This window comes from Mesoplodon densirostris, chromosome X, assembly GCF_025265405.1.
Source record: "Mesoplodon densirostris isolate mMesDen1 chromosome X, mMesDen1 primary haplotype, whole genome shotgun sequence".
Classification (NCBI taxonomy): domain Eukaryota; kingdom Metazoa; phylum Chordata; class Mammalia; order Artiodactyla; family Ziphiidae; genus Mesoplodon; species Mesoplodon densirostris.
The window spans coordinates 75,874,836-75,901,671 of NC_082681.1; the positions used below are offsets into that span (position 1 = coordinate 75,874,836).

General features: G+C 36.7%; 1 protein-coding gene and 1 long non-coding RNA gene across 2 annotated transcripts in view; one reads left to right on the forward strand and one right to left on the reverse strand.

The window, feature by feature from the left end:
- Positions 1 to 1,553: 1,553 nt before the first annotated feature.
- The window catches only part of LOC132482484 (uncharacterized), a 119,892-nt gene continuing 94,609 nt past the window's right edge, over positions 1,554 to 26,836 (reverse strand). The window contains exon 5 of the long non-coding RNA XR_009530924.1: positions 1,554 to 2,008. This is a non-coding gene — a long non-coding RNA (uncharacterized LOC132482484). The remainder of the gene's footprint in view (positions 2,009 to 26,836) is intronic.
- Positions 21,232 to 21,819, forward strand: LOC132482483 (HUWE1-associated protein modifying stress responses 1-like). Its single transcript, XM_060087807.1, has one exon. It carries the CDS (start codon positions 21,232 to 21,234, stop codon positions 21,817 to 21,819), a length of 588 nt encoding a protein of 195 aa, XP_059943790.1.

Genomic DNA, 26,836 nt, shown 5'->3' on the forward strand with positions numbered 1-26,836 from the left:
AATCCCACAACCCAGCCAAACCTTCAGATGGTTCCAGTCTCAACCATATTGGCTCCAATATTCTGAGAAATGCTGTGCCAGAACTATTAGCTAAGCTATACCTGAATTTCTAACCCCTACAAACTGTGAGGTAATTAATGTTTGTAGTTTTAAGCCTTCATATTTTGGGCCAATTTTTTACACAACAGTAGATATCTCATAAACCTACTTGTAAAGAAAACAAAAGTTTTAAAATTTTAGGAGTGATCCTGAAAAATATACTAGATGATAATCCTTTCCAAAGCTAATCAAAAAAGATATTTGTAGAAGAACAGGTTAAAGACTTCAAATAGATTGTAGACGTAGACAGCTTCACATTAAACTTTATATTCGTTTTCTATTCCTGGCTAAAAATTACCATGAAGTTAACAGCTTTAAATAACACACATTTTTTATATCGTGTTATGTGTTGGCCAAGGATCTGGGACAGCTTAGCTGCCTCTACTGCTTAGGGTCTCACAAGACTGTAATCAAGGTGTTGGCTGGGCTGGGTTCTCATCTGGAGGAATAGTTAGGAAAAGAATATACTTCCAAGTTCATTCAGGTTGTTGGCAGAATTCATGTTCTTGTGGCTATATAACCAAATTTCCTGACATTTTGCTGGCTGCCAGCAGGAGACTACCCTTAGGTCCTAAATAAGGCACACAGTTCCTGTTTCCCATGTGACCCCCAAAATAACTGTTTACATTGTCAAACCAGCAATGACTTTCTTCCTCCAGTCTGATATAAGATAGTCTTACATAACATGATATAATCATAGAAGTGACTTTTGGTCACATAACATAACCTAATCAAGTGAATGACATTCCATCACCTCTGCCATTGTTTACAGTTTGCTATTGGCTGGAAGTCACAGGTACTGTGTGCACACAAGGGGAGGGGAATAGACAAAGGTGTAAACACTAGTAGACAAGAAAATATTGGGGGTTACCTTATGGTTTGTCTGCCACAAACCTATTTTAAAAACAGGACCAAGAGTTGCTGTTATTTAGAATTGGTATTTCCCAGACCTAAGAAGATACCCAACTACTATATATATACATATAATAGTTTATCTTTACTTACTTTTCAATATTTTTATTAATGCCTGCAATTTACTCTTCTATAATTGGCATGTTTAACATTGTTACAGTAAAAACTATTAACTTTAGTTCTAATAGTCTACAAAAATCTTGATGACACTTGTAAATACATTTGAAAATATATTATTTTTGGAATAAGTTATCATGAATATGGCTCAGCTTAAAAACACTGCCAAGTGGTTATAATGGTTCTCAAATAAATTTCCCATACTGAGGTATAATTGCTCTACTGGTATATTTTTCTAATTATAATTGCTCTAACATTTTAAGGTTAACTTTTTTTTTTTTTTTTTTTTTTTTTTGCAGTACACGGGCCTCTCACTGTTGTGGCCTCTCCCATTGTGGAGCACAGGCTCCGGACGCGCAGGCTCAGCGGCCATGGCTCACAGGCCTAGCTGCTCCGTGGCATGTGGGATCTTCCCAGACTGGGGCACGAACCCATGTCCTCTGCATCGGCAGGCAGACTCTCAACCACTGAGCCACCAGGGAAGCCCCTAAGGTTAACTTTTGAAAATATTATGAAATAGACATGAGAATTTTAAATCTAATACTTGAAAGTATGTCTTTAAAAATTAATTTGAGCATCCTAATTCTGAGATTTCAATTTCAAAGTGGTGTTTTTTCTACTCCTTCACTTTACACATTCATATAAAGTAGTTATATTAGTCAGGGTTCCCCTTAGAAACAGAACCAGAAGGATATAAAACAAACATATGAAGAGATTCATTATAGGAATTGGCTCATGTGGCAACACAGGCTGAGAAGTCCCACGATCTGCTGTCAGCAAGCTGGAGGCTCAGGAAAGCTGGTGGTATAATTCAGTCCAAGTCTGAAGTCCTGGGAACCAGGGGAACCAATGATGTAACTCCCACTCCAAGACTGAAACTCTAGGGGAGAAGAGAGGTGGTGGTGTAAATCCTGGAGTGTGAAAGCCTGAGAACCAGGAGCTCCAATGTCTGACAGCAGGAAAGAATTCACTCTTCCTTTGCCTTTTTGTTCTATTCTGGCACATGGGTGAGGGCGGATATCCTTTACTCAGTCTACTGATTCAAATACAAATCTTCTGGATAGACTCTCACAGACACACCCAGAAATAATTCTTTACCGGCTATCTGGGCATCACTTAGTGCAGTCAAACTGACACATGTTGTGACTTGTTAAATTATCATTTGTCAAGTAGAGCCTCAGGATGTCAGATGGTGAGTCACAGTTCAACAAAAGACCACAAGAGTTCCCAGGCTAGGGCTGAATTGGTCAATTCAAACCCAAAAGAATCGGGCTTTGGAAAGCTTCTTGAGTCTAATATAAAAGGTGCACAAGGGGGAGGCTTTGGATGACAATGCTTACTACAAAGGCAGTTGGGGGAGTCATATCAGGACCTTACATTTACTTGTGCCCCTGCTGTTATATAGGGCATGCATTCTTTGAAGGGGCTAGTGTCAACTTAAGGCCCCTGAAGGGTACTTAAACATACAAAATGGATGCCAAGGTAGCAATATTATGGAGTAGTTTAAATTCTCAACAACACATAAAATTAATCCTCACAGTAGTCAACTACATAATACTACTTCTCATCCATTTTCCATTAAAAAAATATGCCCAAAGTAGGAATATGGAGAAATACAAAAGTTCTGGGGAACCAAATAAGAAAATGTATAACAGAATATCATATATAAAACGTTTTAAAATATAGGAAATATCATGATGTAAGTCATCATACTGAGTTCAATTAAATATATTTTATATCCATATGATACCTTGCACTGAATCATTTTAAAAAACTAATATCTCACAATTGTTACACTAATTTGACATATGGAAAACTGATACACAGAAGAGTCTCAAGCTGAAAAATAAGTTCTACAAAAAGTTTATTTGTGATGTATATTTTAGTCACTTATTTCATCACTCAATCATACAAAAATATTTATTGAAAATATTTATTTAGTAGGTAGACAGTATACTACTAACTGCTATGATCATATTTGGAATACTGTTAATTCTACAGATAAATGTGAGGAGAATTGGCATCCTTACTATGATGAGTCTTCAAATCCATGAACACAGTATGTCTCTCAATTAATTTAGGTCATTGATTTCTTCTACCAAAATTTTGAAGTTGAAAGGTTATTTAAATACAAATTATATAATTCTTTCATAAATATGGGCCTATTCAAATTATCTATTCTTGGGGAAATTATAGTAGCTGGTGTTTTAATATCTTTTAATGCCTTTAGGGTTTGTAATAATGTCATCTTTTATTCATGATAATGATAATTTTGTTATGTCTTTTTTTTTCTTGGAGGTTATGGCAGGGAGCTTATCAAATTTATTGATTTTAAAAAGGTTTCCTTTTGCTAATTTTACTTATTTTCTTTTTTCAATTTCACTGACTTTAGCTGCCATATTTATTATTCATTACTACCGCTTGCTTTCAGTTTAATTTGTTCTTTTTCTACCTGCTTCAAGGGGAAATTTCTAATGATTTAAAGCATTTCTTGAATACCAATGTAAGAAATTAATATTAAAAATTTCAAGTTCTGTGTAGAAACATCCCAGTCTTGATATGCTGTCTGTTTTATTCAGTTCAAAATATTTTCTAATCTAATTCTTATACAAATCTAATTTCTAATCTAATTTTTTATACCAATTAGATTTGGAGAGGTTGTTGCTTAATTTCCAAAGAGTAGAGGACATACCAGATGTTTCTGTTATTGATTTCTGGTTTAATTCCATTATTGCCACAAATAACACTTTCTATGATTATGATGATAGTACATTTGAACAAATTTCCTTTTGGCCGAGCATATGGTGAATACTGCTGAATGTTTCAAGTGAACTTGCAATCTACAGTTGTTAGGTGGATTGTTCCATAAATGTCATCTAAGTCAAGTTGATTTATAGTGTTCAGACTTCTACATCCATGATATTTTCTATCTACGTGTCTTAATATATGAACAAAATAATGAATTAATAATAATTGATGAATAATGAGAGAGGAAAGTTAAATTCTCCAAGAATAATTGTGGATGCTTCTATATCTCTTTTCACTTTTTGTTTCACTTATGTTGAAAACTATAGTTAGTTGCATCTTAAGTTAAGAATAATCCAGAGATGGCCATATCTCTTGCACCCATGGCTGCCTGCTTCCCTGCGCATTTGGTGCCACTGGGGCTCATGCAATGCAAGCAGTCATACCACCTCTGTGCATGGTCCTCTCAGGGGCAGACCCAAGAGCTCCAAGTCATCCACAGGACCAGACTCCTGTGGGTGGACCACACACAGAGATGGGAATAAAAGCAAAGCTGAACCCCAGGGATGGGGCGGCTAAGGAACAGAATCGAGTATCTTTGCATCACTTGCACAAGCTGAAGATTAAATCCCTGTGATCAGCTAGTTAGACCCTGCATCTATGGAATATCTGAGTAGACAATGAGTGTTCCCACAAATGAAAATGGTCAAGCTCTGGCAGCTGTGGACATTGGGGGCAAGTGGACACAGGAATTGGGACAGATCAGAGTCTGAGTGGTCCCCACAGGGCCCACAGGAAGTCCAGAGACCAGCCCAGAGGCAGAGGAGAGATCCTGGGGAGGCGGAGGTTGGCTGTGACTCACAGTGTGTGCAAGGACACTTACAGCAGAGACCCCAGGGAAAAATAATTATTACTGTTAATTTCATTATGTTTTGATTCATTGTGTTGTTGGTTCTGGCTTTTTTGTTTTGTTTTATTTTGTTGTTAGCTGTTGTTTTAGTATTTTTTTATTTAGTCTTTTGGGATCTCCATGTTTTATAACATAGCTTTTAATTTTTTTTAATATTTCTATTCCTACTTTGTTTTTCTATTGTTCTGTGCTTTTTCCCTTTTTATTTTACATTTATTTTATTATTTTTAATCATCTTTATCAGTTTGTTCTGTTTCCTTGCTTTTTTCTTCAGTTGGGACACTGCTTTGGTTTTGTTTTCAGGTTACGTGTTTTTGTTAGATTTAATCCTAATTGATTTTCTTTTGAATTCTTCTATTTGGTTGTTCTCTTGCTGTTTGTTTTATTTAGCTCTGTTTTTGTTTCTTTTATGTGTGTGTGTTTCCTTGTTTCTGTTTTTGTCTGTTTGATTTTGTTTTTACCATTTCTCTGGGTATTGGTTGACTTATTTTTTCTTTTTTATATTTCTATTTCAACGTTGCTATTCTGTTGTTCTGTCTTCTTTCCCCTTTCTCGTTTTCTCTTTTAATCATTTTTGTCAGTTTGTTTTATTTCCTTGCTTCATTCATCAGTTGGCACTCTGCTTTGGTTTTGTTTTCTGGTTTTGTGTTTTTGTCAGTTTTCCTTTTAATTGTTTGAGTTTGTTCTTGGGTTCTTTTGTTTGTCTGGTTATTCTCTTCCTTTTTGATTTTTTTTTGGTTCTGATTTCATTTCTTTTGTGTGTGTGCGTGTTTCCTTGTTTCTGTTTCTCTTTGCTTGATTTTACTTTTTACCATTTCTCTGGGGTTTTGTTAGTCTTTTTTTTTTTAATCCCCTTTATTGATGGGATGAGAAACTTGCAGGGTCTTGGTCCCTTGACCAGAAGTTGGGCCTGAGGCTCCGGGGTGGGAGCATCAAGTCCAGGATGCTGCACCACTAGAGAATTCCCATCCCCAGGGAAGATTAACCGCTGAGAGCTCTCACAGAGGCCTCTATCTGAAGCCAAAACCTGGCTCCACCCAACTTCCAGCAGCTCCCAGCGCTGGATGCCTCACATCAAACAAACAAGACAGCAATACAAACCCACCCATCAGCACGCAAACTACCTAAAGTCATACTAAGTTCACAGACAACACAAAACACACCACCTGACATGGCCCTGCTAATCCAAGAGAAAAGACACAGCTCCACCCACTAGAAAGCAGGCACCAGTCTCTCCCATCAGGCAGCCTACATAAGCCACTGGACCAACATCACCACCAGGGGCAGAGAACAGAAGCAAAATGAACTATGACCCTGCAGCCTGCAGAGAGGAGACCTCAAATACTGCAAACTAGACAAAATGAGAAGACATAGAAACATCTTATAGGAAAAGGAGCAAGATAAAAACCCACAAGATATAAAGCAGAACCTAAAACACCACTGTAAAGCAATCATACTCCAATAAAGATGTTAAAAAATCAATAAATAAAAAAAAACAAGAGCAAGTAAATGAAGAGGGAATAGGAAAATTACCCAAAAAAGAATTCAGAGTAATGACAGTAAATATGATCCAAAATTACGAAAACAGAGCAGAGAAAATACAAGAAACTTTTAACAAGGACCTAGGAGAGCTAAAGCACACACTAACAGTAACGAACAACACAATAACTGAAACGAAAAATACTCTAGAAGGAATCAATAGAAGAATAACTGAGGCAGAAGAATGGTAAAGTGACCTGGAAGATAGAATGGTGAAATAACGGCCACAGAGAAGAATAAAGAAAAAAGAATGTAAAGAATGGAGAACAACCTCAGAGACCTCTGGGACAAAACTAAGCGCACCACCATTTGAAGTGTAGGCATCCCAGAAGAAGAAGAAGAAGAAAAAAGGCTCTGAGGGGCTTCCCTGGTGGCGCAATGGTTGAGAGTCCGCGTGCCAATGCAGGGGACACGGGTTCGTGACCTGGTCCGGGAAGATCCCACATGCTGCAGAGCGGCTGGGCCCGTGAGGCATGGCTGCTGAGCCTGCACATCCGGAGCCTGTGCTCCACAATGGGAGAGGACACAACAGTGAGAGGCCTGTATACCACACACACAAAAAAAAGGGTCTGAGAAAGTATTTGAAGAGATTATAGTGGGAAACGTCCCCAACATTGGCAAAGAAATAGTCAATCAAGTCTAGGAAGTGCAGAGAGTCCCACAGAGGATAAACCCAAGGAGAAACACACCGAGACACATGTTAACCAAACTAAAAAAATTAAAACTCAAAGAAAAAATATTAAAAGCAGCAAGGGAAAAGCAACAAATAACATACAAGGAAATCCCCATAGGGTTAACAGCTGATCTTTCAGCAGAAACACTACAAGCAAGAAGGGAGTGCCAAGATATGTTTAAAGTGATGAAAGAGAAGAACATACAACCAAGATTCCTCTACCCAGCAAGGATCTCATTCAGATTTGACAGAGAAATCAAAAGCTTTACAGACAAGCAAAAGTTTAGAGAATGCAGTACCAACAAACCACCTTTACAACAACTGCTAAAGGAACTTCTCTACACAGGAAACACAAGAGAAGAAAAAGACTTACAAAATGAAACCGAAAACAATTAAGAAAATGGTAATAGGAACATACATATTAATAATTACGTTAAATGTAAATGGATTAAATGCCCCAACCAAAAGACACAGACGGGCTGAATGGATACAAAAACAAAACCCGTATATATATGCTGTCTACAAGAGACCCACTTCAGGAGTAGGGACACATACAGACTGAAAGTGAGGGGATGGAAAAAGATATTCCATGCAAATGGAAATCAAAAGAAACCTGCAATAGCAATATGCATATCAGACAAAATAGACATTAAAGTCTATTACAAGAGACAAGGAAGAACACAAATGACAAAAATGATCAAGGGATCAATCCAAGAAGAAGATATAACAATTGTAAATATCTATGCACCCACATAGGAGCACCTCAATATATAAGGCAAATGCTAACACCCATAAAAGGGGAAATAGACAGTATCACAATAATAGTAGGCGACTTTAAAACCCTATAATAGTAGGCAACTTTAACACTCCACTTACAACAACAGACAAATCATCCAAGCAGAAAATAAGGAAACACAAGCCTTAAATGACACATTAGACCAAATGGACTTAATTGATATTTATAGGACATTCCATCCAAAAACAACGAAATACACTGTCTTCTCAAGTGCACGTGGAACATTCTCCAGAATAGATCACACCTTGGGGCACAAATCAAACCTCGGTAAATTTAAAAAAACTGAAATCACATCAAGCATCATTACTGACCACAATGCTATGAGATTAGAAATAAATTACAGGGAAAAAAACATAAAAAACACAAACACATGGAGGTTAAACAACACATTACTAAATAACCAAGAAATCACTGAAGAAATCAAAGAGGAAATCAAAAAATACCTAGAAACAAATGACAATGAAAACATGATAGCCCAAAACCTAGGGGATGCAGAAAAGGCAGTTCTAAGCAGGAAGTTTATAGCAATACTATCCTACCTCAAGAAATAAGAAAAATCTCAAACAATCTAACCTTACACCTAATGCAATGAGAGAAAGAAGAACAAACAAAGCCCAAAGTTAGTAGAAGGAAATAAATCATAAAGATCAGATCAGAAATAAATGAAATAGAAAGAAATAAAATGATAGCAAAGATCAGTAAAACTAAGAGCTGATTCTTTGAGAAGATAAACAAAATTGATGAACTTTTAGCCAGACTCACAAAGAAAAGAAGGGATAGGACTCAACTCAATAAAATTAGAAATGAAAAAGGAGAGGTTACAATGGACACTGCAGAAATGCAAAGCATCCTAAGAGACTATTATAAGCTACTCTATGCCAATAAAATGGAAAACTTGGAAGAAATGGACAAATTTTAGAAATGCAAAACCTGCTGAGACTGAACTAGGAAGAAATAGAAAATAAGAACAGACCAATCACAAGCACTGAAATTGAAACTGTGATTAAAAATCTTCCAAGAAACAAAACTCCAGGACCAGATGGCTTCAAAGGTGAATTCTATCAAACATTTAGAGAGGAGCTAATTCCCATCCTTCTCAAACTCTTCCAAAATAAAGCAGAGGGAGGAATACTCACAAACACATTCTATGAGGCCACCAAAACCCTGATACCAAAACAAGACAAAGATGTCACAAAAAAAGAAAATTACATACCAATACCACTGATTCACATAGCTGCAAAATTCCTTAATAAAAAACTAGCAAACAGAATCCAACAGCAGATTAAAAGGATAATAAACAATGATCAAGCGGCGTTTATCTCAGGAATGCAAGGATTCTACAATATATCCAAATCAATCAATGTGATGCACCACATTAACGACCTGAAGGAGAAAAAACGTATGATCATCTCAATAGATGCAGAAAAAGCTTTTGACAACATTGAACACCCAGTTATGATAAAACCTCTCCAGGAAGTGGGCATAGATGGAAGCAACCTCAACGTAATAGAAGCCATATATGAAAAACCCACAGCCAACATCATTCTCAATGGTGAAAAACTGAAAGCATTTCCTGAAGATCAGGAACAAGACAAGGGTGCCCACTCTGACCATTATTATTCAACATAGTTTTGGAAGCTTTAGACATGGCAATCACAGAAGAAAAAGAAATAAAAGGAATCCAAATTGAAAAAAAAAACTAAAACTGTCGCTGTTTGCAGATGGCATGATACTATACATAGAAAATCCTAAATATGTCACCAGAAGACAACTAGAGCTAATCAACTAATGTGGTAAACTAGCAGGACACAAAATTAATGCACAGAAATCTCTTGCATTCCTATACACTAACAACGAAAAATCAGAAAGAGAAATTAAGGAAACAATTCCATTCACCATTGCAACGAAAAGAATAAAATACCTAGGAGTAAACCTACCTAAGGAGGCAAAAGACCTGTAGGCAGAAAACTAAAAGACACTGATGAAAGAAATCAAAGATGATATAAACAGATGGAGAGATATACCATGTTCTTGGATTGGAAGAAGCAACATTGTGAAAGTGACTATACTATACAAAGCAATCTACAGATTCAATGAAATCCCTATCAAACTACCAATGGCATTTTTCACAGAAGTAGAACAAAAAATTTCACAATTTGTATGGAAACACAGAAGACCCTGAGCAGCAAAAGCAATATTGAGAAAGAAAAACTGAGCTGGAGGAATCAGGCTCCCTGACATCAGACAATACTACAAAGGTACAATAATAAAGACAGTATGGTACTGGCACAAAAACAGAAGTATAGATCAATGGAACAAGATAGAAAGCCCAGAGATAAACCCATGCACATATGGTTACCTTATCTTTGACAAAGGAGGCAAGAATATACAACGGACAAAAGACAGTCTCTTCAATAAGTGGTGCTGGGAAAACTGGACAGGGACATGTAAAAGAATGGAAGTAGAACACTTCCTAACACCATACACAAAAACAAACTAAAAATGGATTAAAGACCTAAATATAAGGCCAGACACTATAAAACTCTTAGAGGAAAACATAGGCAGAACACTTTATGACATAAATCACAGGAAGATCCTTTTTGACCCACCTCCTACAGTAATGAAAATTTGTTTAAAAAATGAACAAATGGGACCTAATGAAACTTAAAAGCTTTTACACAGCAAAGGAAAACATAAACAAGACGAAAAGATAACCCTCAGAATGGGAGAAAGTATTTACAAATGTAGTGACTGACAGAGGATTAATCTCCAAAATATACAAGCAGCTCATGCAGCTTAATATCAAAAAAACAGACAACCCAATCAAAAAATGGGCAGAAGACCTAAATAGACATTTCTCCAAAGTAGATATACAGATTGCCAACAAACACATGAAAAGATGCTCAACATCACTAATCATAAGAGAAATGCAAATCAAAAAACACAGTGAGGTATCCTCTCGCACTGGTCAGAATGGCCATCATCAAAAAATCTAGAGACAACAAATGCTGGAGAGGGTATGGAGAAAAGGGAACCCTCCTGCACTGTTGGTAGGAATGTAAGTTGATACAGCCCCTATGGAGAACAGTATGGAGGTTCCTTAAAAAATAAAAATAGAACTACCATATGACCCAGCAATCCCAATACTGGGCATATACCCTGAGAAAACCATAATTCAAAAAGATACATGTAACAAAATGTTCAGCATTGAACACAAATTTGCAGCACTATTTACAATAGCCAGGACGTGGAATCAATGTAAATGTCCATCAACAGACGAATGCATAAAGAAGATGTGGCAGATACATACAATGGAATATTACTTAGCCATAAAAAGGAATGAAATTGAGTTATTTGTAATGAGGTGGATAAGCCTAGAGCCTGTCACACAGAGTGAAGTAAGTCAGAAAGAGAAAAACAAATGCCATATGCTAACGCACAAATATGGAATCTAAAAAACACAGTACTGTATAATTGTAAAGCAATTATACTCCAGTAAAGATATTAAAAAGGAAAAAAAAAGAATAATCTAGATAACTTTCTCCATTCTGTAGTCTTACCATTCTACCCATTTCACATAGTTTATAATTTTCTTCCTGTTACTCATTACATATCTTTGTTACTCTATTTAAAGTGGGTGTTCTTTGGGATTTTTCTAGGTGATGTATTTTTTAAAAATTATATTTAATTATGGAGACATAAGATATTGCAAAGACAGTAATAAGTTTGCTCAGACCTCTTACCTATTTTTCTACAAAGGTAATATTTTAATGTAACTATAGTAGCATATCAAAACCAGAAAATCAACATCAGTACAAAGTGTGTGTATAATTCCATGCTATTTTATCACACATGTAGTTTAGTGTAACACAACAATCTACATCAGAACTAATCCAACATTACAAAGATATCCATTGTGCTACTCCTTTATAATCACTCCCACCTTATGACATGCTTAAAAGATGACAAACAATAATCTTTTCCATCTGAATAATTTTGTTAAGGAATGATGCATATGTGACAATATGAAATTAGTTTTTCCTTCACCATACTACCTGTGAGACCCATGCAAGATTTTGTGTATAACAATAGTTCACTCCTTTTTATTGCTTGGTAGTATTTCATGGTATGGATATACCACAAAATTTTTAACCATGCACCTACTGAAGCACGTATGGGTTGATTTCAGTTTGTGTCTATTCCAAATAAAAGTGATGTGAATATTTAGATGCAGGGATTTGTGTGCAGACGTAAGCTTCATTTCTCTGACATAAAAAAATCACATGATTGCAATTGCTGAGTCTTATCATGTGTTCAGTTTTAAAAGAAACTATTAAAATATTTTAAAAAATAAACATAAGGAAATACTATGAATAATTTTATGCCAACAAATTCAACGACCTAGAAGAAATGGACAAGGCTCTAGAAACAGGCAGTCCACCAAAACTGAATCAAGAGTAAATAGATAATTTGAACAAAATGGTCACTAGAAGTGAAGCAGAATCTGTAATTTAAAAACTCCCTACAAACAAAAGCCCAGGACCAGATGTCTTCACAGATGAATTCTACCAAAATACAAAGAAGAATTTATACCAATTATTTTCAAACTCTTCCAAAAAACTGAAGAAGAGGGAACACTCCCAAAGACATTCTATGAAGCCACCATCACCCTGATACCAAAGACCCCACCAATAAAGAAAATTACAGACCAATACCTTTGATGAAAATATATGCAAAAATTCTCAACAAAATAGTAGCAAACTGAAACCAACAACACATAAAAAAGATCACAGACCACAAGCAAGTGGATTTCATCCCAAGTTCACAATGATGGTTCAACATATGCAAATCAATGTGATACACCACATAAACAAAAGACAAAAAATACATGATCATCTCAATAGATGCAGAAAAAGCATTTGACAACATTCAACATCCATTCATGATAAAAACTGTTACCAAACTGGGTATAGAGGGAACATATTTCAAGATAATAAAAGCTATTTATGGCAAACCCATAGTCAATATAATACTCAGTAGTGAAAAGCTGAAAGGCTTCCCACTAAAATCTGGAAGAAGAAAATGATGTCCACTCTCACCTCTTCTATTCAACATAGTATTGGAAGTCCTCACCACAGCAATCAGACGAGAAAAAGAACAAAAAATGGTATCCAAATTGGAAGGGAAGAGGTAAAATTGTCATTATACACAGATATGATACTATACATAGAAAACCCTAAAGACTCCACACAAAAACTACTAGAACTCATAAACAAATTCAGCAAAGTAGCAGGTTACAAGATTAACATACAAAGGTTGCATTTCTTTATATCAACTATGAAATATCAGAAAGGGAATGTAAAGAAACAATATCTTGTAAAATCACACCACCAAGAACAAAATACTTAGGAATAAACCTGACCAAGGAGGTGAAAGACTTATATGCTGAGAACTATAAAACATTAATAAAGGAAGTTGAAGATGATTCAAAGAAATGGAAAGATATCCCATGCTCTTGGATTGAAAGAATTAATATTGCTAAAATGGCCATACTACCCAAAGCAATCTACAGATTAAATGTGATCCCTATCAAATTACCCATGAGATTTTTCACAGGGCTAGAATAAATAATCCTAAAATTTATATGGAATCATAAAAGACCCAGAATTGCCAAAGCAATCCTGAAGAAAAAGAACAAAGCAGGAGGCATAACCTTCCTAGACATCAGAGAATACAACAAAGCTACAGTAATCAAAACAACATGTTATTGGCACAAAAACAGACATATGGATCTATGGAACAGAACAGAGAACCCAGAAATACACCCACACACTTATGCAGCCGCATAGCCCAAAGAGATCAGCTCGGTGCTTTGTGACCACTTGGAGGGGTGGGATAGGGAGGGTGGGAGGGAGGGAGACACAAGAGGGAAGAGACATGGGAACATATGTATATGTATAACTGATTCACTTTGTTATAAAGCAGAAACTAACACACCATTGTAAAGCAATTATACTCCAATAAAGATGTAAAAAAAAATTAGCCAACTTCACAAAACTAGTTCTGTGAGAGCCATAACTCAAACCAAGGTGTATCTTGCTTAAACTCTTGCTTTAATAAATGAATAAGTGCATGACAAAAAAACCAAAAAAAACCCCAAAACTAAAAATAGAGCTACTGTATGATCCACCAGTCCCACTCCTGGGCATATATTCAGAGAAAACCATAATCTGAAAAGGTAGATGCACCCCAATGTTCATATCAGCACTATTTACAATAGCCAAGAAATGGAAGCAACGTAAATGTCCATTGACAGAGGAATGGATATATCAGATGAGGAACATATATACAATGGAATATTACTCAGCCATAAAAAAGAATGAAATAATGCCATTTGCTGTGACTTAGATGAACCTAGAGATTGACATACTGAGTGAAGTAAGTCAGAGAAAGACAAATATCAAGTGATACGCTTATATGCAGAATCTAAAAAAGTGGTACAAATGAACCTATTTACAAAACAGAAATAGTCACAGATGTAGAAAACAAACTTATGGTTACCAAAGGGAAGGGGAGTGAATGGATAATTAGGAGATTGGGATTAACATATACACACTACTATATATAAAACAGATAAACAACAAGGACCTACTGTATAGCACAGGGAACTATACTCAATATTTTGTAATAACCTATAAGGAAAAAGAATCTGAAAATATATATATATATATATTCAGTTATACAAACATACATGTATGTATGTATGTAAAACTGAATCACTGTGCTGTACACCTGAAACTAACATGACATTATAAATCAAGTATTTTTCAATAAAAAAACAAATAAACCTATGCACTTATGGTCAATTAATCTATGTCAAAGGAGGCAAGAATATACAATGGGGAAAAGACACTGTCTTCAATAAGTGTGCTGGGAACACTAGATACCTACATGTAAAAGAATGAAATTAGAACATCCTCGAACACCACATACAAAAATAATATCAAAATGGACTAAAGACCTAAATATAAGACCAGAAACCACAAAACTCCTAAAGGAAAATACAGGCAGAACACTTTTTTTTTTTTTCTTTTTGCGGTATGCGGGCCTCTCACTGTTGTGGCCTCTCCCGTTGCGGAGCACAGGCTCCGGATGCGCAGGCCCAGCGGCCATGGCTCACGGGCCCAGCCGCTCCGCGGCATATGGGATCCTCCCAGACTGGGGCACGAACCCGTATCCCCTGCATCGGCAGGCGGACTCTCAACCACTGCGCCACCAGGGAGGCCCCCCAGGCAGAACACTTTTTGAGATAAATAAATAGTAGAAATATCTTTTGGGGTCTCTCTCCCAAAGCAAAGGTAATAAAAGCAAAAATAAACAAATGGGATCTAATTAAACTAAAAAGCTTTTGCACAGCAAAGGAAACTATCAACAAAATGAACAGACAGCCTAGAGAATGCGAGAAAATATTTGCAAGTGATATGACAGATAAGAGATTAATATCCAGCATATATAAATAGCTCATACAACTCAACAGAAAAACAACAAACAACCTAATTTAAAAATGTGCAGAAGAACCAAACAGACATTTTTCCAAAGAGGAAATGCAGGTCACCAACAGGCACGTGAAAGGATGCTCAACATCACTAATCATCAGGGAAATGCAAATCAAGACCCGAATTAGACATCACCTCACACCTTTCAGAATGGCTATCATCAAAAAGTCTATGAATAATAAATGTTGGCAAGGATGTGGAGTAAAGGGAACCCTAGTACACTGTTGGTGGGAATGTAAATTGGTGCAGACACTATGGAGAACAGTATGGAGATTCCTTATAATACTAAAAACAGAGTTAGCATATCATCCAGTGATCCCACTCCTTGGCATATATTCAGAGAAAACTCTTAATTCGAAAAGATAAATGTTCCCCAATGTTCTTGCAGCACTATTTCTGGTAGCCAAGGCATGGAAGCAACCTAAGATTCCATCGACAGATGAATTGATAAAGAAAATGTGGTACATATATACCATGGAATAGTACTCAGATAGAAAAAAGAATGAAATAATGCAATTTGCAGCAACATGGATGGACCTAGAAATTATCATACTAAGAGAAGTAAATCAGACAGAGGAAGACAGATATATATCACTTATTTGTGGAATCTAAAAAGTGATGCAAATGAACTTATTTGCAAAACAGAAATAGACTCACAGAACCTTATTGCTACCAAAGGGAAAAGAGGGAAGGAGGGACTTGGGATTAAAATATACACACTACTCTATATAAAATAGATAACCAACAAGGACCTACTGTATAGCACAGGGAACTATAGTCAATATCTTGTAATAACATATAATGGAAAATAATCTTAAAAAGAATATATATATATACACCTGAATCATTTTGCTGTACAACTGAAACTAACACATTGTAAATCAACTATATTTCAATAAAACATTTTTAAAATACAATTTTAAAAAATGATACTACCTGTAGGTTTTTTGAATAAGTTGTTATCAGGTTAAGGATGTTACTCTTTATTCTTTATTTTTTTACAAACCATGTATGGGTTTTGGATTTTGTCAAATGATTTTTACTGCATCTATTTATATGACCATATGATTTTTCTTTTTTTAGCCTGTTGATGTGATGGATTACAGAAACTGATTTTTGAATGTTGAAACCATGTTGCATACATGGGATAAATTCCGTAAGTTCATGGCTTAAAAATTTTAATACATATTTGGATTTGATATATTTTGTTAAGGATTTTTCTATGTGTTCATGAAATACAGGTTTGTAGTATTCTTTTAATGTCTTTGATTTTGATATATAATTGTGGTCCCATTTTATGAGTTAGGAAATATTCCTACTGCTTCTATCTTCTGGAAGACTTTGCAGAGTACTGATATAGTTTCTTCCATAAATTGTTGATAGAATCCCCCAGTGAATCCATCTAGGCCTTATGCTTTCCCTTATTGAAGGCTGTTATTTATCAATTTAATTTCTGTAATACGTAAGGGCTTATTCAAATTGTCTATTTGTTAAGGAATTGTACATCTATATTAAATTGATATTAGTCTGTATTTTATTTATGTATTTTATTTATTATTTAAGTTCCTTTGCCTTTGATATAAAGGCAACACTAGTCTTATAGAATGAGTTAAGAAGTGCTTTTCTTTTTCATTTTCTGAAAGAGATCACATGCAAATTGGTGATAAATCTGCAAATATTTAATTCATTTTTTCAGTAAAACTAAGTGGGCCTGGAGATCTTTTTTCCAGGAGTTTTAAAATTATAAATGTAAATAAGTTGTTATTGGACTATTCATTTTACTTCTTTTAGTGAGTAACAGTAATTTGTGTTCTTTGAGGTATTGGTCCATTTCATTTAATGTGTCTAACTCAAGCATGGCAAGTTATTCATATTTTCTCATTTCTTTAAGGTCTTCATAGTTTATTGTTATATCTTGTTTCTCTTGTGTTATTGAACTATTTGTGGCTTCACTTTTTTCCCAGTCTTGGTAGAGGTTTGTTAATTTCAACCAGCCTTTCAATGAAACAGCTATGTTTCATTTTCTCTATTGTTTTGTGCATTAAGTTTCATCAGTCTCTAGTCTTATTTTCATTCTCTCCCTTCTTCTTGTTTTGTATTTAATTTGCCATTCTTTTCCTAGTTTCTTAAGGTGTTTTATTTACTGATTTTGAGGTTTTTGCTTTTTCTGATGTGTGTATTCAATGGTATGTTTCTCGCAGCACTGATTGACCTGTATCTTACATATTTAATATTTTTTGTCATTCATTTTTAGGTATTTGTATTTCTTGAAAGACATTTTCTTTCATCAGTGGGTTATTTAAAAGTACGTTTTGGGCTTCCCTGGTGGCGCAGTGGTTGGCAGTCCTCCTGCCGATGCAGGGGACATGGGTTCGTGCCCCGGTCCAGGAAGATCCCACATGCCATGGAGTGGCTAGGCCCGTAAGCCATGGCCGCTGGGCCTGCACTCCGCAACGGGAGAGGCCACAACAGTGAGAGGCCTGCATACCACACACACACAAAAAAGTATGTTTTTTAGTTTCCAAGTGTTGATAAAATTTCCTGTTACCTTTCACTTATGCATTTCTACTTTAATACTATTGTGGTCAGAAAACACTCTGTATGGTTGAAATGCTTTTAAACATATTGAGATTTGCTTTGTGGCACAAAATATGGTATCATTTCTACATCTGTTTATTTCAAATGTTCATCTGAAGAGAACATTTACTTTGGTATTACATGGATGGCCTGTTTCTTCTGTCAATTAAGTCTGGGTAATTCATAGTTTTGATCAGTTCTCTACCCTTACTAATTTTCTGTCTAATTCTATCCACTATTGAGAGGAGTGTTTGCCAACTCTATTATTTTTGTATCGATTACTACTTTTTGTATTTTCAACCTCTGCTGTTTGATGCATAAAATTTAGGATTGTTATACATTCTTAGTTGACTCTTTTATCATGTTTTGTCTCTTCCTGGCCCTTGTGATTTTTTGTGGTGAAATTTACAGGAACTCCTAATTTCTTCAGGTTCATATTTGCATGGTTAGCTTTTTCCATCTTTCTACTTCCAAGATATATATATATCACCATATTTTGAGTGATTTACTGACATATAGCATGTATAACTGGCCACGTAAATTTATCCTCTATGCCATTCTGTCTTATAATTGTACCCATATTATAATTTATGTTATATATATTATTGTATATTATATACATTATAATTGTTCCATAATTAGAAAATTACATTTATTATAACTTTTGACATGGTAGGGTTAACTCCACAATTTATATTGCTGTTTGCTTGCTCCATCTGTTTTTCATTTATGTTTATCTTTCCTACCTTACTATTTTTTACTTGAGTGCGTTTTAGGATATCATATTGATTTATCTAGTGCTTTTGAGTATATCTATTCTTAGAGATCTTTAGTTGCTCTTGGTAATAAGTGCAGAGAACTTTTGTCTCTTTTCCCTCTATTTATAATAGTTTTAAATATTTTCACCACATGCTTTGAGAACCATGCCACACAGTGTTAAACAGTCTTCACCTTCTACTGTTCTTTCGTCCCTCCTGGTGTTCCAATATTTATCATTTCGCTTGTTTGGAGAATGTTCCTTAACCATTCTTATAGGTCTGGGAGCATCAATTTATCCTGTGTTTAATTTCTTTGAAAATGTGTTTATTTCTTCTTCATTCCTAAAGGATAACTTTGCCCACTATAAAAATATAGGTGACAGTTCCTTTATGACTTGAAAAATGTAAAGTCACCTCTTCCTGGCCTCCACATTTTCTGAGGACAAGTCTACTATCATTTGTGGTTTTTTTCTATAATAGTTTTTGTTTGTTTTTGGCCCCATCTGGCTGCTTTCATGAGTATCTTTTGTTTTTAATGGTTTGACTATTGTGTGCCTCAGAATGGATTTCTTTGGGTTTCTATTATTTGGGGTTCACTAAGCTTTGTGAATCTATGTGTTTTAAAAAATTGGAGGAGTCTTCAGTCATTGTCAAACACATTTTGGTCTTACCTTCTTTCTTACCTTCTTCTGGGACCCCAGTAACAGGAATCGTGGAACTTCTGTTATTGTCCCAAAGACCCTTGAGGCTTAAAAAAATGTTTAGTCTATTTGCTCTCTGTGAATAATTTTAATTGTTCTATCTTTAAGTTCACTGGGTCTTTTCTCTGTCATCTCCATTGTGCCGTTAAAACCATCCATTTAGTTACTTCATTTATGTTTTTCAGTTCTGAAATTAAACACTTGGTCCTTCATATCTTCTTTCCTTACTGAGATTTTCTGATATTCTATTTCAAATGTGTTTTTAATTGCTTGTTAAAACACTCCTGTGGGGGCTGCTTTACAGTCTTCAATAGGTAATTCCAACATCTGTGTCATCTCTATGTTGGCAGCTATTCATTGTCTTTTCTCATTAAAGTTGAAAATTTCCTGGCCCATGATTATGATTTTTTTTTACACTAGACATTTTGGGCATATGATTCTGGAATTCATTTGAATCTTCTTTTTACAGACCTCCTATGAGTCAGCTCTGGTGAGGGATGGAGATTCTGCCATCTAAGTACCAGGTAACAGTGAATGTACAGGTTTTCCCCTTGACATTCTTTAAACTCCAGAAGGGAGAGGAAGCTCATTACTGCTGATCATATGTAGGTGTGAGGGAACAGCATATTATATCAATGCTCCTCACCCATGTCCTCCACAGACATCAGAATGGGTGGTTGGGACAGCACTCAATAGGGCTGGAGAGTGATTAAAGTACTAGCTTACCACATGGCCTCATCTGACAAGCCCCATGTAGAGAGGGAAGTGCTCTTTGTTACTGCTGGATGTGGATATGAATCCAAGATGCCCACAAGGCCTCTATTTATGCCATGGGGATTAGTGTTGCCACTGTGCAGTAAAGGTTTTGCTGTCCAACAGGCCTTCTCTCATACTACCCTGACATTGGTTGAGGGTGGATGAGAGTCTCATTGTAGATTGGCAACAGAGAAGGCTAGGATGCCACTCAGGCTTTGCTGATGGAGGTGTGGATTGAGCAGTGATTTTTACCCTTAGGTTTGGAAGTAGTAGGGCAATACTTTCTAAAAGTTGTCTTATTTGATGGGTTGCTACTGGCTAGAGAATCCTTTTCTAGGGATTTGTTCTGTTTTGATTTTTGGTCTGTGCTCACAGGTCTTTCTATTTGCCAGATACTTCAGCACTTAACCTGAGATATATTAGGCAAAAGAAAAAAACTCAACGTAATGTCTTTCCTTGGGTGCCAATGTCTCTTGCTGATCTCCATCCCTTTTCATTCTTCTTTTATTTCTTTTATATATAATATCCAGGGTTTTTGGCAAATATGAAAGTGCATCTCTGATCTTGAGCCCAAAGTCCTAGGCCATATAAAATTAAGATATTAATTTGTATGCATTTATGTCTATCTTTTTATTATGTCTCTCCTCTTTTTAAAATTCTACTTTTCCTCCTTTCCTCTATTCCTTTTGATTTGAATATTTTATAGTATTCCATTTTAATTTAATAATTTTTAGTAGGTTTTCCTATATTTCAGAGGTTTCCCTAAGGATTAAAATGTACATGGGTGAAGTCATCAGGGTAGGCTCGGCGGCGCCGGCAGGGCTGCGCGGAGCGGTCAGCGGTGGCCCTAGGGAGGCCGCGGCACCATGGCAGGGCGGTAGACGTGCTCAGGCCGGCGAGGCGAGAGGCGGCGGTGTTCATCTGGTCCGCAGCACCCTTCGGCAGGGGCCTGGGGTGGGGAGTACCAGGGCGGGGGTCATCCCGGGCAACGCGGGGCCACGGGGCGGAGCTCGCAGGCTGTCGGGGTGCAGGAGGCCTGGGCCGCCACGAGGAGCCGCTGCAGGCCGCTGGGCTCTGCCGCTGGGCTGCTTGATGACGACGCTCCCGCAGGGGCCTTGCCTGAGCAGGACGCGGCTGCGGCGGCTGCGAGGCCACGGGAGGCCACGGAGGATGGAGGAGCAGAAGGAGGAGGGTGAGGCCGAGATCCAGGAGCACGGGCCTGAGCACTGGTTCTCGAAGTGGGAGCAGCAGTGCCTGGCCGAGGACGAGCAGGACGAGCAGTTGCCCCCTGAGCTGCAGGAGGAGGCGGTGGCCGCCGTGCAGCCCGAGCACAAGCAGCAGAAGCTGTGGCACCTCTTCCAGAACTCGGCCACCGCCGTGGCCCAGCTCTACAAAGACCGAGTGTGTCAGCAGCCAGGACTTTCTCTCGGAGTTCCCTTCCAAAATGCAGCCACTGCCGTCACCAACCTTTACAAAGAAAGCGTGGATACACATCAGCAAAGTTTTGATATTGGAATTCAAATTGGCTATCAGCGACGCAATAAGGATGTGTTGGCTTGGGTTAAAAAGCGCAGAAGAACTATTCGTAGAGAAGATTTGATCAGCTTCCTGTGTGGAAAAGTTCCTCCACCGCGACACTCTAGAGCTCCCCCAAGACTGACTGTAGTGTCCCCTAACTGAGCTACTTCAACAGAAAATAGCTCATCTGTAGAGACTGATTTGCAACCCTTCTGGGAAGCCATAGCTCTGTATGGTAAAGCCGTTTAAACATATTTCTTTGGAAAAATGGTTAAGAGTGTGCCTGTGGACCCAATTTCACATTTAGGTTTAGGTCCAGATATATTGTCTGTTTTGTGTCTATTCTAGTTACTACTTGCTTTAGAAATGTTTAAATAGAGTGTAAGCTAAGAACTTATATGGGCAATTTTTGAATGTTAGCCAGCCTATCCTAAAAAAATGTTTTTAGAAAGTTAGTTTGAGCTGATTGGTGTTACAATAACAGCATTTTTTGCAACACTGATTAGAATTTATTGCTTTACACAATTACATTTTACATGTTTCCTTACTCTTCTGAGTCAAAGAGGAAGTTCTTGTGTCTTAAGAATTCTACTGCATTTGTAATTACCTGGAGAGCCTAGTCAGTTATGGACAAGTAAGGCAGATAACTGTTGGGCTAGTTCTCATGGGAACTCCCTTTGACACCTTAAGTTATTGAGTGAGCCTGTAGAACCTGAGCGTTGATGACCCAAGAGGGAGTGGACAGATGTAAGAATAATTAAATTGACTTTCCTTATGTCTGTTGTCCCTTAGGGCCTTGCTTTGATAGTTAGGACTGTTAGAGAACAGGTCCATCACCATCTCCCCAGGCCAGACCTGCCATAAAAAGACATTCTTGGTTGAGGGGTTTAAGTATTATTGGAGAAGCCTGGGGTATGTAGTCAGTAAGTTTGTTGTTGCTTGTTCTCTAATACAGGCTTCCAGATAGAACTGGGAGAGGTACTTATAGGACATTCAATACTCCTGTAAAAATAAAACAACAAAATAATAAGACTTGGTTGAAGCCAAGATGAAAACATGGATTGTACAAGTGACTAAACAGATAGAAGTAATTAGTGAGTTAGGTCATGAGTCCTGTTAAAAGTTAACATATTTCTGAGCCATAGTGTAGGTCATCTAAAATAAAATAACCTGGTGATAAAAACTGGGATGTATACAAAGGGCTTCTATATCATCGAAACTATAATACTTCAGAGATTCTTGTTCGCTTTGGCAAACATTGATTCTTTATCTAAAACCCCATTCAGAACATGGGACTTGGGAAAAGTGTTGTTTTTTTTTCCCCTCCTAATTGTGAGTTTGTTTACAATGAGTTAAAAACACAAAAGCATTTTATTGCAAGAAAGTCCATGATGTATGGATGCAGTACGTAAGACTGCTTGCTGTTTCTAATATAGTGGAATAGTTGATGCTGTCAGAAGATTGAAACTCAGGCAAAATAGAGATTGATCTGTTCCTACTGAACTAGAGTTTCATATCATTTACCACTGTTTTAAAAAAATTACTAGAAGTGTACATAGTTTGTCAGATTAATTTTACTGCATGGTAGTATTTGATGTAGTTGTGTTTTCCTTAAGTATTTTGATTTCCTTTGTCATCAGGTGGATTTATGATTCATTCCATATTTCTCTTGTTAAAGTGTCCTTTTTTTCTGTATTATACTCTACTATAGAAGGTAGTTTTAAGAAACATAAATGCCACTCTTGTTATAAAATCTTAATGCAGTTGTACACATTGTAAACAGGGCAAGCCAGCAGCCCTGCCCACTGCAACTACTATATTCTCCAAATCCCATTAAACAAGATGGACTTAATTGATATTTATAGAACATTCCATCCAAAAACAACAGAATACACATTTTTCTCAAGTGCTCATGGAACATTCTCCAGGATAGATCATATCTTGGGTCACAAATCAAGCCTTGATAAATTTAAGAAAATTGAAATTGTATCAAGTATCTTTTCTGACAACAATGCTATGAGACTAGATATCAATTACAGGAAAATATCTGTAAAAAATACAAACACATGGAGGCTAAACAATACACTACTTAATAATGAAGTGATCACTGAAGAAATCAAAGAGGAAATTAAAAAATACCAAGAAACAAATGACAATGGAGACACGACGACCCAAAACCTATGGGATGCAGCAAAAGCAGTTCTAAGAGGGAAGTTTATAGCAATACAATGCCACCTTAAGAAATAGGAAACATCTCGAATAAACAACCTAACCTTGCACCTAAAGAAATTAGAGAAAGAAGAACAAAAACACCCGAAAGTTAGCAGAAGGAAAGAAATCATAAAAATCAGATCAGAAATAAATGAAAAAGAAATGAAGGAAACAACAGCAAAGATCAATAAAACTAAAAGCTGGTTCTTTGAGAAGATAAACAAAATTGATAAACCATTAGCCAGACTCATCAAGAAAAAAAGGGAGAAGACTCAAATCAATAGAATTAGAAATGAAAAAGGAGAAGTAACAACCGACACTGCAGAAATACAAAAGATCATGAGAGATTACCACAAGCAACTCTATGCCAATAAAATGGACAACCTGGAAGAAATGGACCAATTCTTACAAATGCACAACCTGTCAAGACTGAATCAGGAAGAAATAGAAAATATGAACAGACCAATCACAACCACTGAAATTGAAACTGTGATCAAAAATCTTCCAACAAACAAAAGCCCAGGACCAGATGGCTTCACAGGCAAAATCTATCAAACATTTAGAGAAGAGCTAACACCTGTCCTTCTCAAACTCTTCCAAAATATAGCAGAGGGAGGAATACTCCCAAACTCATTCTATGAGGCCACCATCACCTTGATACCAAAACCAGACAAGGATGTCACAAAGAAAGAAAACTACAGGCCAATATCACTGATGAACATAGATGCAAAAATCCTCAACAAAATACTAGCAAACAGAATCCAACAGCACATTAAAAGGATCATACACCATGATCAAGTGGGGTTTATTCCAGGAATGCAAGGATTCTTCAATATACGCAAATCAATCAACGTGATACACCATATTAACAAATTGAAGGAGAAAAGCCATATGATCGTCTCAGTAGATGCAGAGAAAGCTTTTGACAAAATTCAACACCCATTTATGATAAAAACCCTGCAGAAAGTAGGCATAGAGGGAACTTTCCTCAACATAATAAAGGCCATATATGACAAACCCACAGCCAACATCGTCCTCAATGGTGAAAAACTGAAACCATTTCCACTAAGATCAGGAACAAGACAAGTTTGCCCACTCTCACCACTCTTATTCAACCTAGTTTTGGAAGTTTTAGCCACAGCAATCAGAGAAGAAAAGGAAACAAAAGGAATCCAAACTGGAAAAGAAGAAGTAAAGCTGTCACTGTTTGCAGATGACATGATACTATACATAGAGAATCCTAAAGATGCTACCAGAAAGCTACTAGAGCTAATCAATGAATGTGGTAAAGTAGCTGGATACAAAATTAACGCAGAGAAATCTCTGGCATTCCTATATACTAATGCTGAAAAATCCGAAAGTGAAATCAAGAAAACACTCCCATTTACCATTGCAACAAAAAGAATAAAATATCTAGGAATAAACCTACCTAAGGAGACAAAAGACCTGTATGCAGAAAATTATAAGACACTGATGAAAGAAATTAAAGATGATAGAAATAGATGGAGAGATATACCATGTTCTTGGATTGGAAGAATCAACATTGTGAAAATGGCTCTACAACCCAAAGCAATCTACAGATTCAATGCAATCCTATCAAACTACCACTGGCATTTTTCACAGAAGTAGAACAAAAAATTTCACAATTTCTATGGAAGCACTAAGGATCCCGAATAGCCAAAGCAATCTTGAGAACGAAAAACGGAGCTGGAGGAATCAGGCTCCCTGACTTTAGACTATACCAGAAAGCTACAGTAATCAAGACAGTATGGTACTGGCACAAAAACAGAAAGATACATCAATGGAACAGGATAGAAAGCCCAGAGATAAACCCACGCACATATGGTCACCTTATCTTTGATAAAGGAGGCAGGAATGTACAGTGGAGAAAGGATAGTCTCTTCAATAAGTGGTGCTGGGAAAACTGGACAGGGACATGTAAAAGTATGAGATTAGATCACTCCCTAACACCATACACAAAAATAAGCTCAAAATGGATTAAAGACCTAAATGTAAGGCCAGACACTATCAAACTGTTAGAGGAAAACATAGGCAGAACACTCTATGACATAAATCACAGCAAGATCCTTTTTGACCCACCTCCTAGAGAAATGGAAATAAAGACAAAAATAAACACATGGGACCTAATGAAACTTAAAAGCTTTTGCACAGCAAAGGAAACATAAACAAGACCAAAAGACAACCTTTAGAATGGGAGAAAATATTTGCAAATGAAGCAACGGACAAAGGATTAATCTCCAAAATTTATAAACAGCTCATGCAGCTCAATAACAAAAAAACAACCCAATCCAAAAATGGCCAGAAGACCTAAATAAACGTTTCTCCACAGAAGATATACAGACTGCCAACAAACACATGAAAGGATGCTCAACATCTTTAATCATTAGAGAAATGCAAATCAAAACGACAATGAGATATCATCTCACACCAGTCAGAATGGCCATCATCAAAAAATCTAGAAACAATAAATGCTGGAGAGGGTGTGGAAAAAAGGGAACACTTTTGCACTGCTGGTGGGAATGTGAATTGGTACAGCCACTATGGAGAACGGTATGGAGGTTCCTTAAAAAACTACAAATAGAACTACCATATGACCCAGCAATCCCACTACTGGGCATATACACTGAGAAAACCATAATTCAAAAAGAGTCATGTTCCAAAATGTTCATAGCAGCCCTATTTACAATAGCCCGGAGATGGAAACAACCTAAGTGTCCATCATCGTATGAATGGATAAAGAAGATGTGGCACATATATACAATGGAATATTACTCAGCCATAAAAAGAAACGAAATTGAGCTATTTGTAATGAGGTGGATGGACCTAGGGTCTGTCATACAGAGTGAAGTAAGTCAGAAAGAGAAAGACAAATACTGTATGTTGACACATATATATGGAATTTAAGAAAAAAAATGTCATGAAGAACCTAGGGGTAAGACAGGAATAA